Below are 12,286 nucleotides of genomic sequence, written 5' to 3'. Positions count from 1 at the left end.
AGTACAGTGCTGATGACATACATACTATTGGTACTCAGGAAAGATTTTTGAACTCCAGCCTGGGCAACAGAGTGAGACCCTATCTTGAAAAGAAAGAAAGTAAAGAAAAGAAAAGATTGGTTTTTGAGGAAAATTTTTTTAAAATTAAGATTTTAAAAAGCCTAACAAATATAAGATGTGAATGTTCTTTTAATTTACTTCTTTCTTTCACTAATGAGACAGTTAAGGTTTTGTAGATTTTTTTAATGCTAGTTTATGCTTTTTTAAAGATCATTGTTAGTGTTGACAAACAGAATTGTCAGTTACAACATTTGCAGCTCTTAATGTTCACATAGGCTGGATTGATAACAAAACAACAAGTTTGAAGTTATAAGAGAAAACAGTCCTAGATATCATGCTTTTGGACAAAGAAAGATGAGACCTGATTAATCTGAAATGAAAAGTTGTCATATTTTCTCCTTTGACCATTGAAAAGTACTTGACTAACTTAATCTTCTCTAAAGGTAAATAATGTCATTTCTGAGCCAAAATGATTAAATTGCTATGATTTACATTTATTATCTAAAGTAATTTTGTTGTAAATGAAAGGATATGAATTGTTCGTGTCCTGATTTTCAAAGGTGGTCTTTTAATAATGCTCTTTTAAATTTAAAAACTAAATTAATGGACTGGCTTTATTTAGGTAGTAAAAAGTATTTTTTGACATTGCAGCCTGTCACAATTCTTTGGTAAGTAGTATCCTACAGTTAAGTTGCTAAAGCCCTGGTATAGTTTAGGTTGAGTTTTATTTATTATCCAGTAAAAGAAGAAAAAAAAACTCCTCTGTGTAACTTTCTACATAATATTATTTATTAGTTTAATTTTTCTTAACTGTTAGACTAATACATCTTTATGAAAAATATTTGAAATTTTAGAAAATTATAAAGAAGAAATTAGGAATCACTCATCCCTCTCCAAGGATAACTGCTGTCAATATCAATATTTGTGCCTAGGTTTTTCCTTTTTCTTGCATGCTTTATACAAATGAATACCTTCTTTTAAAAGCACCTTTGGGATCATACTTTTAAATTGCAGTCAGTTTAAAATCTCTTGGCCATTTTGATTGTAGTTTTCATAGGATTTTTGTTTGCATGGTGATGGTGGTAATGTTCTTACTTGGAATTTAAATTGTATAAATCATAAAATTTGAACCTGATAGTCTAACTTCAGAGTCTTTGATCTCACCCATTATATTGCATAGCTGTACTACAGTTTATTTAACCATTGAACATTTACTTTATTTCTCACAGGCTTATATATAGATTTTTGTTTGCGTCTTTGAGTGTGACCTTAGGATAAAATCCTAGAAATAGATTACCACGTAAATGGTTGTTTGAAGATTTATATAGTTAGCAAGAACTATGTAACTATTGCTTATTAACTCAAAAATAGAACAACAGACAGTAGACTGTCTCTGCAAACCTAATACCGCATTAAGCCAAAGTAACTATTTGTTTGAAAGATAGTTTAGTTTTTCTGTTGAATGAGCCAGGGTAGATGACTTGCTCTTTTTTGCTACTGCTGCCAGACATTGTGACTTGGTATATTTTTCATATTCCTTCTGTATTATTTCTTCACAGATTACTGTATTCAGATTGCTGAAACTGCTGTACATATACTATTAATGTTTCCAGATAAAGCTCATAGACAAATGCAAAATTAAAAGCTCAGGGACTAATTTATTATTTTCCTTAAACTAAGCAAAATTAACTAATTTAATGAATAGAACAGAAGATAATTGTGGTTAAATCTAAAATGAATTACTACTGGAAATACTACACCAAAATGTTAATGTTTTTGTTGGGCTTGCGGATTTATGGGTAATTTTTTCTCCTTTTGTGTGTTCTAAGTTGGCATAAAATAATTTAAAAACTTCCTTTAGTTGGATATGACCCAGCCACACATTTTTCAAACCTGTAATTTGTGATATACAACTATTAGAATGATCTTGAGCAGTGTGTCACTGTGATACTCCTTTTATCCACATTATTTATTGGGAATTGTACATTTAAAAGGGATTGCAGAACAGCACTAAATTTTCTCTGTCTCAGAATTAATACTAGAAGAAGGGGCAAAGGTAGGAGAGAAGCAAAGTCTGTTTTATTTTCTCTACAGCTGTGATGTTGGCCTTATGCTCTGATCGAGAACTACAACTAGAATTATTTTATAACTTTACCCTGTATCCTTTTGCCTCCACACACAAAATTGCTATACTAATCTTTGAAAAAGAAAAAGCTAGGCAATCTCTTAGCAATCATAGAAGAATAATTACTATATCAGCAACTGAGAGTAGTGCAGATTGCCATTGTGCATTAATTATTGGCATGGTTTACAGATAATATAGATGATGAGCCAGTGCCAGCACACAATACTAAAAGCATTGAATGTGGGTGTATATAAAAGCTGTAGATTTTTTTTTTTTTTTTTGCACTAGAGACCATGCTCTAATGTATGTACAGTCTTTGTGAATATTATATATTAAACTTTCTGCTCTTGTGGATGATTTTTGGCATTTCCTGTTACCTAACTTTATGTTATGTTCATGTTTCCATAGTAATTGTTACTTTTTAGAGATTATAATCCAGTAAAAATCATAGAAATTTGACCAAGCCTGTACACTTTTTACTCAATAGCATTATTAATAAAGTGTTTTGGTTATGATTACAGGTTGAGCATCCTTATTTCAAAATTTGAAATGCTCCAAATTTGAAAACTTTTTGAGCACCAATATGTTGCTTAAAGGATAAGCTATGAATTTTAGATTTTTGGATTAGGGATGTTCAATCTAAGAGTAAATGTAAATATTTCAAAATTTTTTTAAAAAGTGAAACTCTTAGTTCCAAGCATTTATTGTAAGGGATACTCAATCTGTAATTTTAATTATGGAAATAGTACAGATAATTTTTTTAGATAACAACAACAAAATATTTTTCTCTACATTAGCAAAGATTGGTGATGTATAAGGCCCGTGTGGACAGAGATGTAAGAAAATGGTCTCATTTTTTAAACTATTAAGGTATTTTCAGTTGATACATAAGTTTGCCAGAGGGTAGCTTGGTAATATAATTGAGTGTATGTATATTCTTTATTCAGTAGTTCCATTTATGGGGGGATTAATCCTAAGGAAATATAAGCGTATTCATACACAAGCATACATGAAGTTGCATTGGAATGGGTATAAAAAGATTTGGAAACAATCTAAATGCCAATAATTAAGAGTATTGGCTAGGTAATATATGACATAAGCAAACACTAGACTTCTTTGCAGCCATTTCGAAGTACTTGATCCATGTGTGATGACATGGGGGAAGGTTCATGAAAGATTATGAAGTAGGGGAAAAAAGCACTATATGGATGGACTTTATAATATAAAGAGAATCAAATAGGATTTAAACATACATGCCTACATTAGGAAGTTTGGAGAGATCTGTGAAATAGTAATAGGAACTGTTCTGTGGGGAGTGGGATTGTGAGAAAAATATTTTTTATGTAATTTGAACTTTTAAGAACAGTATCAAAAGATAAATTTTTGTGTGAAGATTTATAAAGAAGCACTCCTCCAGCAGTTTTTTCTAATATGTCACATTTACCTTCTATATTAGTACAGTGTGATATAATGTGTGGGTATTTGTATATCACAGATTATTTAAAGGGTTCTCAGTGTGTGCCAAGTTCTAAGCTCTAGGGATAAAATAGGCTGAGTCCTTCCTTACAGACTTAGTTTGTTCTGGGTGCTGTAACAAAATACCATAGACTAGGTAGTTTATAAACAACAGAAATTTGTTTTTGTTCCTGACTCACTTTCAAGGTCCTAAATGGTACTTTCTGACTGTTCTTACATGATAGAACAAGATAGTACCTAGGGCCTCTTTTATAAGGCACTAATCACTTTCATGAGGGCTCTGCCCTCATAACCTAATCAAGGTCTTACCTCCTAATACCATCACATTGGTGATTAAGTATCCACGTATGAATTTTGAGGGGTATGTAAACATTCAGACTGTGTAGTAGTTTTTGGGAAAAGTATAAATAAAAGGGAACTTAAAATATAGGGTGATACCCTTATGGAAGTTGGAACTGGCAATCAATTTCTGATCAAAACCCTAAGTGCCCATAAAATAAGAAGTAAGATAGATAAGTGGGATCTCATCAAACTGACGAGTTTCTGCAAAACAAAAGAAACCATAAAGAGATCAGGGAGACAGCCCATAGAATGGGAAAAAAATGTTTGCCAACTGTATATGTGACAAAGGCCTAACATCTAGGATCTATAAGGAACTCAGATGTGCTGAAAGGACATTCATAAAGACAAACAGCCCCCATAACAGTGGGCAAAAGACATGAATAGACACTTCTCAAAAGAAGAGATAATGGGCAGCCAATAGACACATTGAAAGTGCTCAGCCTCACTCACTAATCATCAGAGAAATGCAAGTCAAAACCACATTGAGGTACCACCTAACCCCAGTAAGAATGGCCATCATTAATAAAACAAATAACAACAAATGCTGACGAGGATGTAGAGAAAAGGAATGCTTCTACATTGCTGGTGGGAATGCAAACTAGTGCAACCTTTTTGGAAGACAGTGTGGCAATTTCTGAGAGAACTAGAAATTGACCTTCCATATAACCCAGCAATTCCCCTATTGAGAATATACACGGAGGAACTCAAATCATTCTACAGAAAAGACACGTGCACACACATGTTTGTTGCAGCTCTAGTCACAGTAGCAAAAACATAGAACCAACCATGCTGTCCATTGAAGTTGGACTGGATTAAAAAAAAAATGTGGTACATATACACAATGGAATATTATGTGGTCATAAAGAAGGACAAACATATGGACTTCGCAGCAACCTGGATGGATTTAGAGTCTATCATACTCAGTGATCTATCACAGAAACAAAGAACAGAGTACCATTTGTTCTCACTCATAGATGGACCTTGAACGATTATTATGATACTATAAGAAAGGGATTGGCAGTAGTGGGAAACTGCCAGGGGAGGGAGGGGCACACCTCATCAACAAGGATACCTGCACAATCAACGTTTGTATACCTAACCCTGAATTGTACCCCCATTTTAAAACAAAAAACTAAAAGCTAAATAAGTCAAAATATAGGGTGATAGATAGGTGTATTTTTAAGGAAATTCAAAGGAGGAAGTGGGACTGGATCAACAAAGTATTTTGGAGGAGTTTTATGACTGAAGTTAAGCGTGAAGCAATCTTTCTTTTTTCTTTCTTCTTTTTTTTTTTTGAGTTGGAGTCTTACTCTTTCATCCAGGCTGGAGTTTAGTGTTACACTCATAACCACCCCAGCGTCAGCCTGCTGGGCTCAGGTGATCCTTCCACCTCAGTTTCCAAGTAGCCAAAACTACAGGCATGTGCTACCACACCCAGCTAATTTTGGGGTTTATTGTAGAGATTAGGCCTCACCAAGTTGCCCAGGCTGGTCTCAAACAGGTGGGCTCCCAAAGTGCTGGGATTACAGGCTTGGGCTAGCAGTTTTTCAAGTGGAAAATTTGAAGAAAGTCATTTGTGAGGAGAAAAAGTGACATATGCAAAAAAATCAGAAGTATGAAATGTCATTTGGTAATAGAGAAAAACAAGTACATCAATATTTTTGAAGCAAGATGAGGATAAAACAGATAGGATGAGCCATATCTTTTTAAGTATTTTGCCTCCTCCCCCCCCCCCCTTTTTGGTAACAGACTGCATTCATTTGCTAGTTCTTTCGTTCATTCTCAGAGTTTCATGTTTACCTAAGATAAGTCACGATGTAATTTTTAGTAAGAAGGTAATTTTCATAGAAATGAAAGTTTATTTACATATGATAATGAAGATTATGATAACACCTAATCTTGGTAAGAATTTGAAGCACTGATTGTGATTATGTGAATTGTTAAAACCACCTTGGAAAATTATTATGTGAACTGAAACATGTATGTCTTTGTAACCCAGCATATCCACTCTCAAATGTGTACCAGAGAAACTGCTGTGTGTGTGTACCATGAAGCCTATGCAGTTTTGTTCTTAGCGATATTTTTTTAAATAACAAAAAAGTAGAACCACCCAAGAATCCATAAACAAAAAATAGATGGGCAAATAGTAGTGCCGTTATCTTAACTCTGCCACTTAGCAACTTTTATTTGGGGCAAGTTACTTAATCCCTTTGAGATTTATTTTCTTCATATGGAGTAGGGAGATAATAATACTAACCACCGCAAAGGATTATTGTGGGGATTGAATAAGTTAACCCATGTAAAGTTCCTGGGAGAATGTCTGATTGCATGATATATTTTAGCTGTCATTGCTATACAGAGGTGAAAATGAGCTATTTCTTATACGTGTCAATATGAATGGATTTCACTGAGAGAAAATGAGCAAGTCTCAGAATATCTCACATAGCATGATATTACTGTAAGTCACATAAAGCTCAAAAACATCTGTAGTGAAATATTGTTTCGGGAGAATACTTATGTGGTAAAACTGTAAAGAAGATTAAGAAAATGAAAAAAACGATTTCAAGGTAGTATTTACCTGCTGGGAATTCAAGTAGTAAAGGTGGAGAATGTTAGTATGGAGAAACACAGAAGAGTTATTATTTGTTTTGGTTATATTCACTTTTAAGTTGGATGACAAGTGCATGCATTTATTTATTATTTTTATATTATACATATAGTCATATAATTATACATATTTATACATGGTCATATATAATTATATATTTATACATAGTCATGTATATATATAAAAATTTTTTATATATACAATATACATTTTATTGATGTACTTCTATTTTATATTATATATAAAATAGTTTGTTAGAAAACCCATGAGTCCTCTGGTTCTGCTCCAACTCCCCAGAACTATAATAATAGTTTGGTGTGCATCTTTTCTGGTATTTTCAAAAACTATATATATAATCTATCCATTCTTCTATCAATTAAACAAGTGGGATTATGCATACTGACTCTTGTATATCTAGGTTTTCATTCGACAATATCTTGAGTACTGCAAATATTTTAATAGCTGCATATAATTCTTTATATATCATAATTAGTTAACCAGTTCCCTGCTGATAGAGCCATACAATATCTTCTTACTTGTTTTCTTTTTTGTTTTTGTTAAAATTAGTGCTGCTGTGATTCTGTGTGTGTATGTCTATATGTACAATTTCTCAAAGTAGAATTGCTGGGTCAAAAGGTATAGATTTTTTTCCCACTGGCATTGTCAAATTGCATTCTCACCAGCAATACTAAAAAAGTATTTTCTCCACACCCTTAACAGCATTGAATATTTTTACCTATTTTTTACATCTTTCCTAGTTAGTATATAATAATAGTATTTTATTTGTATATCTTTAATTGAATGGTGTTCTGCATGTTTTCTTATATCTTTTGCTCATTTCTTAGGAAATAAAATTGAACTTTATCTTAAGTCTGTGTGTTTCCAGAGAAGAGATGGTGGACTATATAAATTATGCATGTTATGAAAGGGTTCCTCAGGCAATACTGATTCTCTTTCCTGTCTTCTCCAGTGTGTGTCCAGTCTCCCAACAAAACTTTGGTCATCGGAAATGTTATATGGATTTTTAATAGAAAAATCAACAGATTTGCTTGAAGAGTAATAGGACAAAGGCTGGAAACAAAAGAGTATCAGTTAGAAACCTACTGAAGTGTAAGACAGGCAAAAAAAAGATGCTTGCATTAAGACAGTAAATAGTAGATGTTGAGAAGAGAAAATGCATTTGAAAGGTACTCAGAAAATTAGCTTGTTTAGAAAATTGTTTCATTGACATTCAGAGACATTCTACATTAATCCAGAGGGGTTTGTGTAAGGGTGTGGTATGTCTCAGTTCATTATTTCAGATGAAGAAGGAAAAAAATATCGAAGCTAAAAAGTGGCTGATTTATTTATAGAGTATATTTGTATTGTATTTTTAAACATTAGGATTAGTGTGTGGTGGCACATGCTTTTAGTACCATTTTAGTACTTTTTTTTCCCCTTTGGTAGATTCAAGAATTGGTCACAATGTTTGAATGTTTCAAAAGCTTTTGATATATTGTATTAAAATTGATTTTCAGAAATAATTCTGGATTTGTGTGTAGAATTAGCCATGAATGAGAATGCCTGTTTTCTTTACCACCACTCTTTTAAAAAATTTTGTTAATTTGATTTGCATCTAAAATTTTAACTTGCTGAAAGAAGTATAATTAAATAGTAGAAAAATAGTTTTTTCTAGTTTATTATCTCTAAAATGTTAATTTGATTGTCACTACTCATTAATAACATGTGCCTAATAGTAGATTTATACTCTGCATTTTCAGTGTTCTGTTTTATATTCTGTTTACCATATCAATACCTGAACAATGCTTTAGTTATTATATTAACTGAGACCCATTTAGGTATATAGTTATAAATTCATTATGTAATATGACCTATTCCTTGTTAATAGATTAATTCCAACTATTTTGGTAAACATTTTAAAATCATTTGTCACCCAAACATTCCACTTTTATTTAATAATGAAACAACACACACTTTGGATATTTTTCTTTAATAAACATATGTATTCATTTTTATTCAAAGTAAAATGTGTTAGTGCTTATAGAATATATGTTTTTAAAAAGAAACCCCAAGTCTGTATGGTGTAACACTAGGTTTGTTTAGATACAGGTTTTTTTTAAAAAGTCAACTTTATTTTAATTGATAATTTTTAAATGACTTCTCAATAATTCAGCAAGAGACAACCTAATTCAAAATAATTATCACCACTAAAAGCATAGTTACAGTTATAGGTTTTGTTCTCTTGAGTATCCCAACTAACCTTGAGATTGTTAATACAGATATTATACCCAATTTATAATCTTTGGCTAGACTTGGTGGCTCAGCCTGTAATTCCAACACTTTGGGAGGCTGAGGCAAGTAGATTGTTGAGCCCACAGGTTCGAGACCAGCCCGGGCAACTTGGCGAGGCCTCATCTCTGCAAAAATCACAAAAATTAGCCAGGCATGGTATCGCGTGCCTGTTACTTGAAGGCTGAAGCTGAAGGATCGCCAGAGCCCAGCAGGTCGACGCTGGGGTGGCTGTGAGTGTGCCACTGCACTCCAACCTGGACAACAGAGTGAGACTCCAACACAAAAAAAAAAGACTAATAATAATATAATTTTTTTAAATTGTGATTCAGAGAAATTAACTGCTTATATTTCATTCCATAATTAGATGAGACAAAATTCTAACCTAAGCCCTTTTTCCAACCTTCCCCCCACTCCAGTGTTTTCTTCTATTCAGTTTGCTTATGATTTCTGACAATTACTTGAGCCATTTATTTTCAAAAATTTTTGGAACAGATAAATATATTTACTGAATTTTTTTACTCTTAATTTTGATTATGTATTTTGTAAGAACGTTTGCTGGATATCATTATTTAGCCAACTCTTTTCCAATATTTTAGTATTAACTGTCACAACACATTGGGACAACTGTTAAGAAAATTAAGTAAAAATAGCAATTAACTGGTTTTGACAGTTTAAGTGACTGAAGATTTACAAATATACTTTTTTAAGTTTAATTTCCCATTCCTTGATACAATAACTTGAGCATTTTTACTTATCTCACTAGATCCTTATGACAATCCAGAGTCATAAAACATCATAAATAGGATTATTTTGAAAATGAGGAAACTGAGTGCCAAATAAATTAAATGACATAAAGCTATTTTGTTCTGGAGCAAGAACCCAGACTCCATTTATAAATTGAAGATATCTTAGTAATTTTATAAATTTCACTGGTTAATTTTAGAAGTGACGTGAAGAAAATGTTTAAGATCTTTTTTTATTTTTAAAAAAACTTATAAAGGTTTGGATTTGTTTTTTTTTTTTGAATTGGAGTCTTACTCCTTTGCCCAGGCTGGGGTGCAGTGGCACGCACACTCACGGCCATCCCAGCGTCGACATTCTGGGCTCCAGCGATCCTTCCACCTCAGCCTTCCGAGTATCTGGAACTACAGACGTGCGCTACCACGCCCAGCTATTTTTTGTTTTATTGTAGAGATGAGGTCTCGCCAAGTTGCCTGGGCTTGTCTCGAATCTGTGGGCTTAGGCAGTCCACTCACCTCAACCTCCTAAAGTGCTGGGATTACAGGCTGAGCCACCGAGCCCAGCCAAGGTTTGAACTCTTAAAATTATTTCCCCTATAGTGATTACCCTGAATTATTTTAGACTAAGTCAGTGATAATTTTTCTGCCATTTTTACTTAAATGGCAATGTTTATTCTCAGATAACTCGGAAAGTAATAGCAAATAATTATCTTATTTCTTAAAAAAACAAAGTGAAACAAAACCCTTTCAGGACTTTCTGCTTTAGAGTGTGCTATATTTTACTTAACATTTGTTTCATAGAAATTATTATTTATGATATTTTAAAAGCATGTCTTTAGTAGCTATCATTGACTGAGCATATCCCCCTGTCTATGGCTTTTATGCATGGTTTAAATTCTTCTGAATAATGAGCAAATTCAGGCTATTTTATTCATTCATTTAAGGTCATGGTCTACTGTTGTCTTCCTTCTTTAGATCCACTGTATCAACAACATGGTTCTTGGTACATACTATTTTTTTTTTAATTGCAAAATAAGACATATTGTTTTGTATTTTCTCTCCAATAATTTCTTCATTTTCTGTGTATATCTATCACTTTTTTTTAGTAAAAAGGCATTATTATAATTAGATATATCTTCCATGTGGCACGGTTGGCTGTTCAAATCTTCCTAAGTTATTTTCAATAAGAAAGCCCATTTTGCTCATAAAGATGATTTTTTTTAAAAAATTCATATTTTATTTTGAAATAGCATTCTAATCATGTACATTTGAGTTTTTGAGAATTACCATTCGTGGTGATGGTATATACTTAACTGATTTCGTAAATATTTGTTAGAATAAAAGTATCTTATTTTGTTTTTGTTTTTATTATGGCAACTAATGAGGGTTATTCCCAATAGGCAACTGAAGAGGATACTTCCAGTTATCTAGTGAAGGATCACCTTTTCCAGCAAGAGACAGTTGTTACTAGTGAGCCTTATAGAAGCTCAAATATAAGGCCTTCTCCTTTTGAAGATCTAAGTGCCAGAAGAGTCTACATGCAAAGCCAAGCCAATCAGGTGGGAAGATAAATATTCTTTCAGCATATTACTCATATGTGTAAAAAATGGATGATACGTTAGGCAAGGACATTAAGACCATTTGCCCTTTACCAGATCCAATAAGCAAATAAAAGGCAAGAAAACTAGGGGAATAGGATTTATAATGAATCAAATTCAGAGTGAGACAACAAACATAGATTATAAAGGCATATATATGTGTCTTGTAATTGACCCTAAAATTTACTTTAAGGTTTTTGGTGGCAAAGGTGATGACAAGGGGAAAAGTGTTAGTTACATTTTCATTATCAGAAGGAAAAAGCATTACAGGCTTCTGGGAAGCCAAAGTGTCTCTAGCCTCACTCTACAAGAAACTTCAGATCAGAAATATAAAGGAAAATGTCCTCAGCAGACATATCTGTGGCAAATTTTGTAAGGTTTCTTTTTATAACTTAACCTCAAAACTGAAAATTATACTCCAAAATCACCTTATTGAAAGCATTTCCATTGGGCATTACATACACAACCTTCTAATGGTTCTAGCCAGAATAATGTAAAAAATGAAAGTGTGGCTATAGGATATAACTCTAGTTTGTGCCATTTACAGCTATTGGAAGACCATTCTTGATTCTAATTTGCTTAGAGATGTGAACAAATGTTTTTGTTGTTGTTAAATAAGCATCTGTAACTGTTACTTCTTGTGAGCTCATGAAGTTTAAACCATATTGAGAACTGTCTGAAAACTCAAAGATGTATTTATTAGTGTCCATTGGTATAGTGGCTATGCCTAAAGGCTGCCCGGTCATGCTTGTAATCCTAGCACTTGGAAGACCAAAGTGGGAGGATTGCTTGAGACCAAGCTGGACCACATAGCAGGACCATGTGTCTGCAAAAATTAGCTGGGCGTGGTGGCATGTGCCTGTAGACTCAGCTGTTCAGGAGGCTGAAATGGGAGGATTGTCTGAGCCCAGGAGGTTGAGGCTGCGGTGAGCTGTGATTGTGCCACGGCACTTCAGCCTGGGCAATAGAGTGAGACTCCAACTCAAAAAAAAAAAAAGAAAGGAAATCTTACAAATAACCACCAAATCATGTATATATCCTTTTA

At 33.1% G+C, this 12,286-nt stretch overlaps 1 protein-coding gene across 1 annotated transcript in view; it reads left to right on the top strand.

Annotated features, from left to right (window-relative positions):
* SPRED1 (sprouty related EVH1 domain containing 1) overlaps positions 1–12,286 on the top strand; it is a 115,849-nt gene that overhangs the window by 83,350 nt on the left and 20,213 nt on the right. The window contains exon 5 of the mRNA XM_008064441.1: positions 11,044–11,202. Within this exon, the coding sequence (XP_008062632.1) occupies positions 11,044–11,202 (159 nt within the window). The remainder of the gene's footprint in view (positions 1–11,043; positions 11,203–12,286) is intronic.

The sequence above is a fragment of the Carlito syrichta genome, unplaced genomic scaffold (assembly GCF_000164805.1).
Source record: "Carlito syrichta isolate Samal-C Ts95f unplaced genomic scaffold, Tarsius_syrichta-2.0.1 Scaffold307338, whole genome shotgun sequence".
Taxonomy (NCBI): Eukaryota; Metazoa; Chordata; class Mammalia; order Primates; family Tarsiidae; genus Carlito; species Carlito syrichta.
Note: the sequence above shows the minus strand (reverse complement) of the source record. Positions and strands in the feature narration are given on the sequence as shown.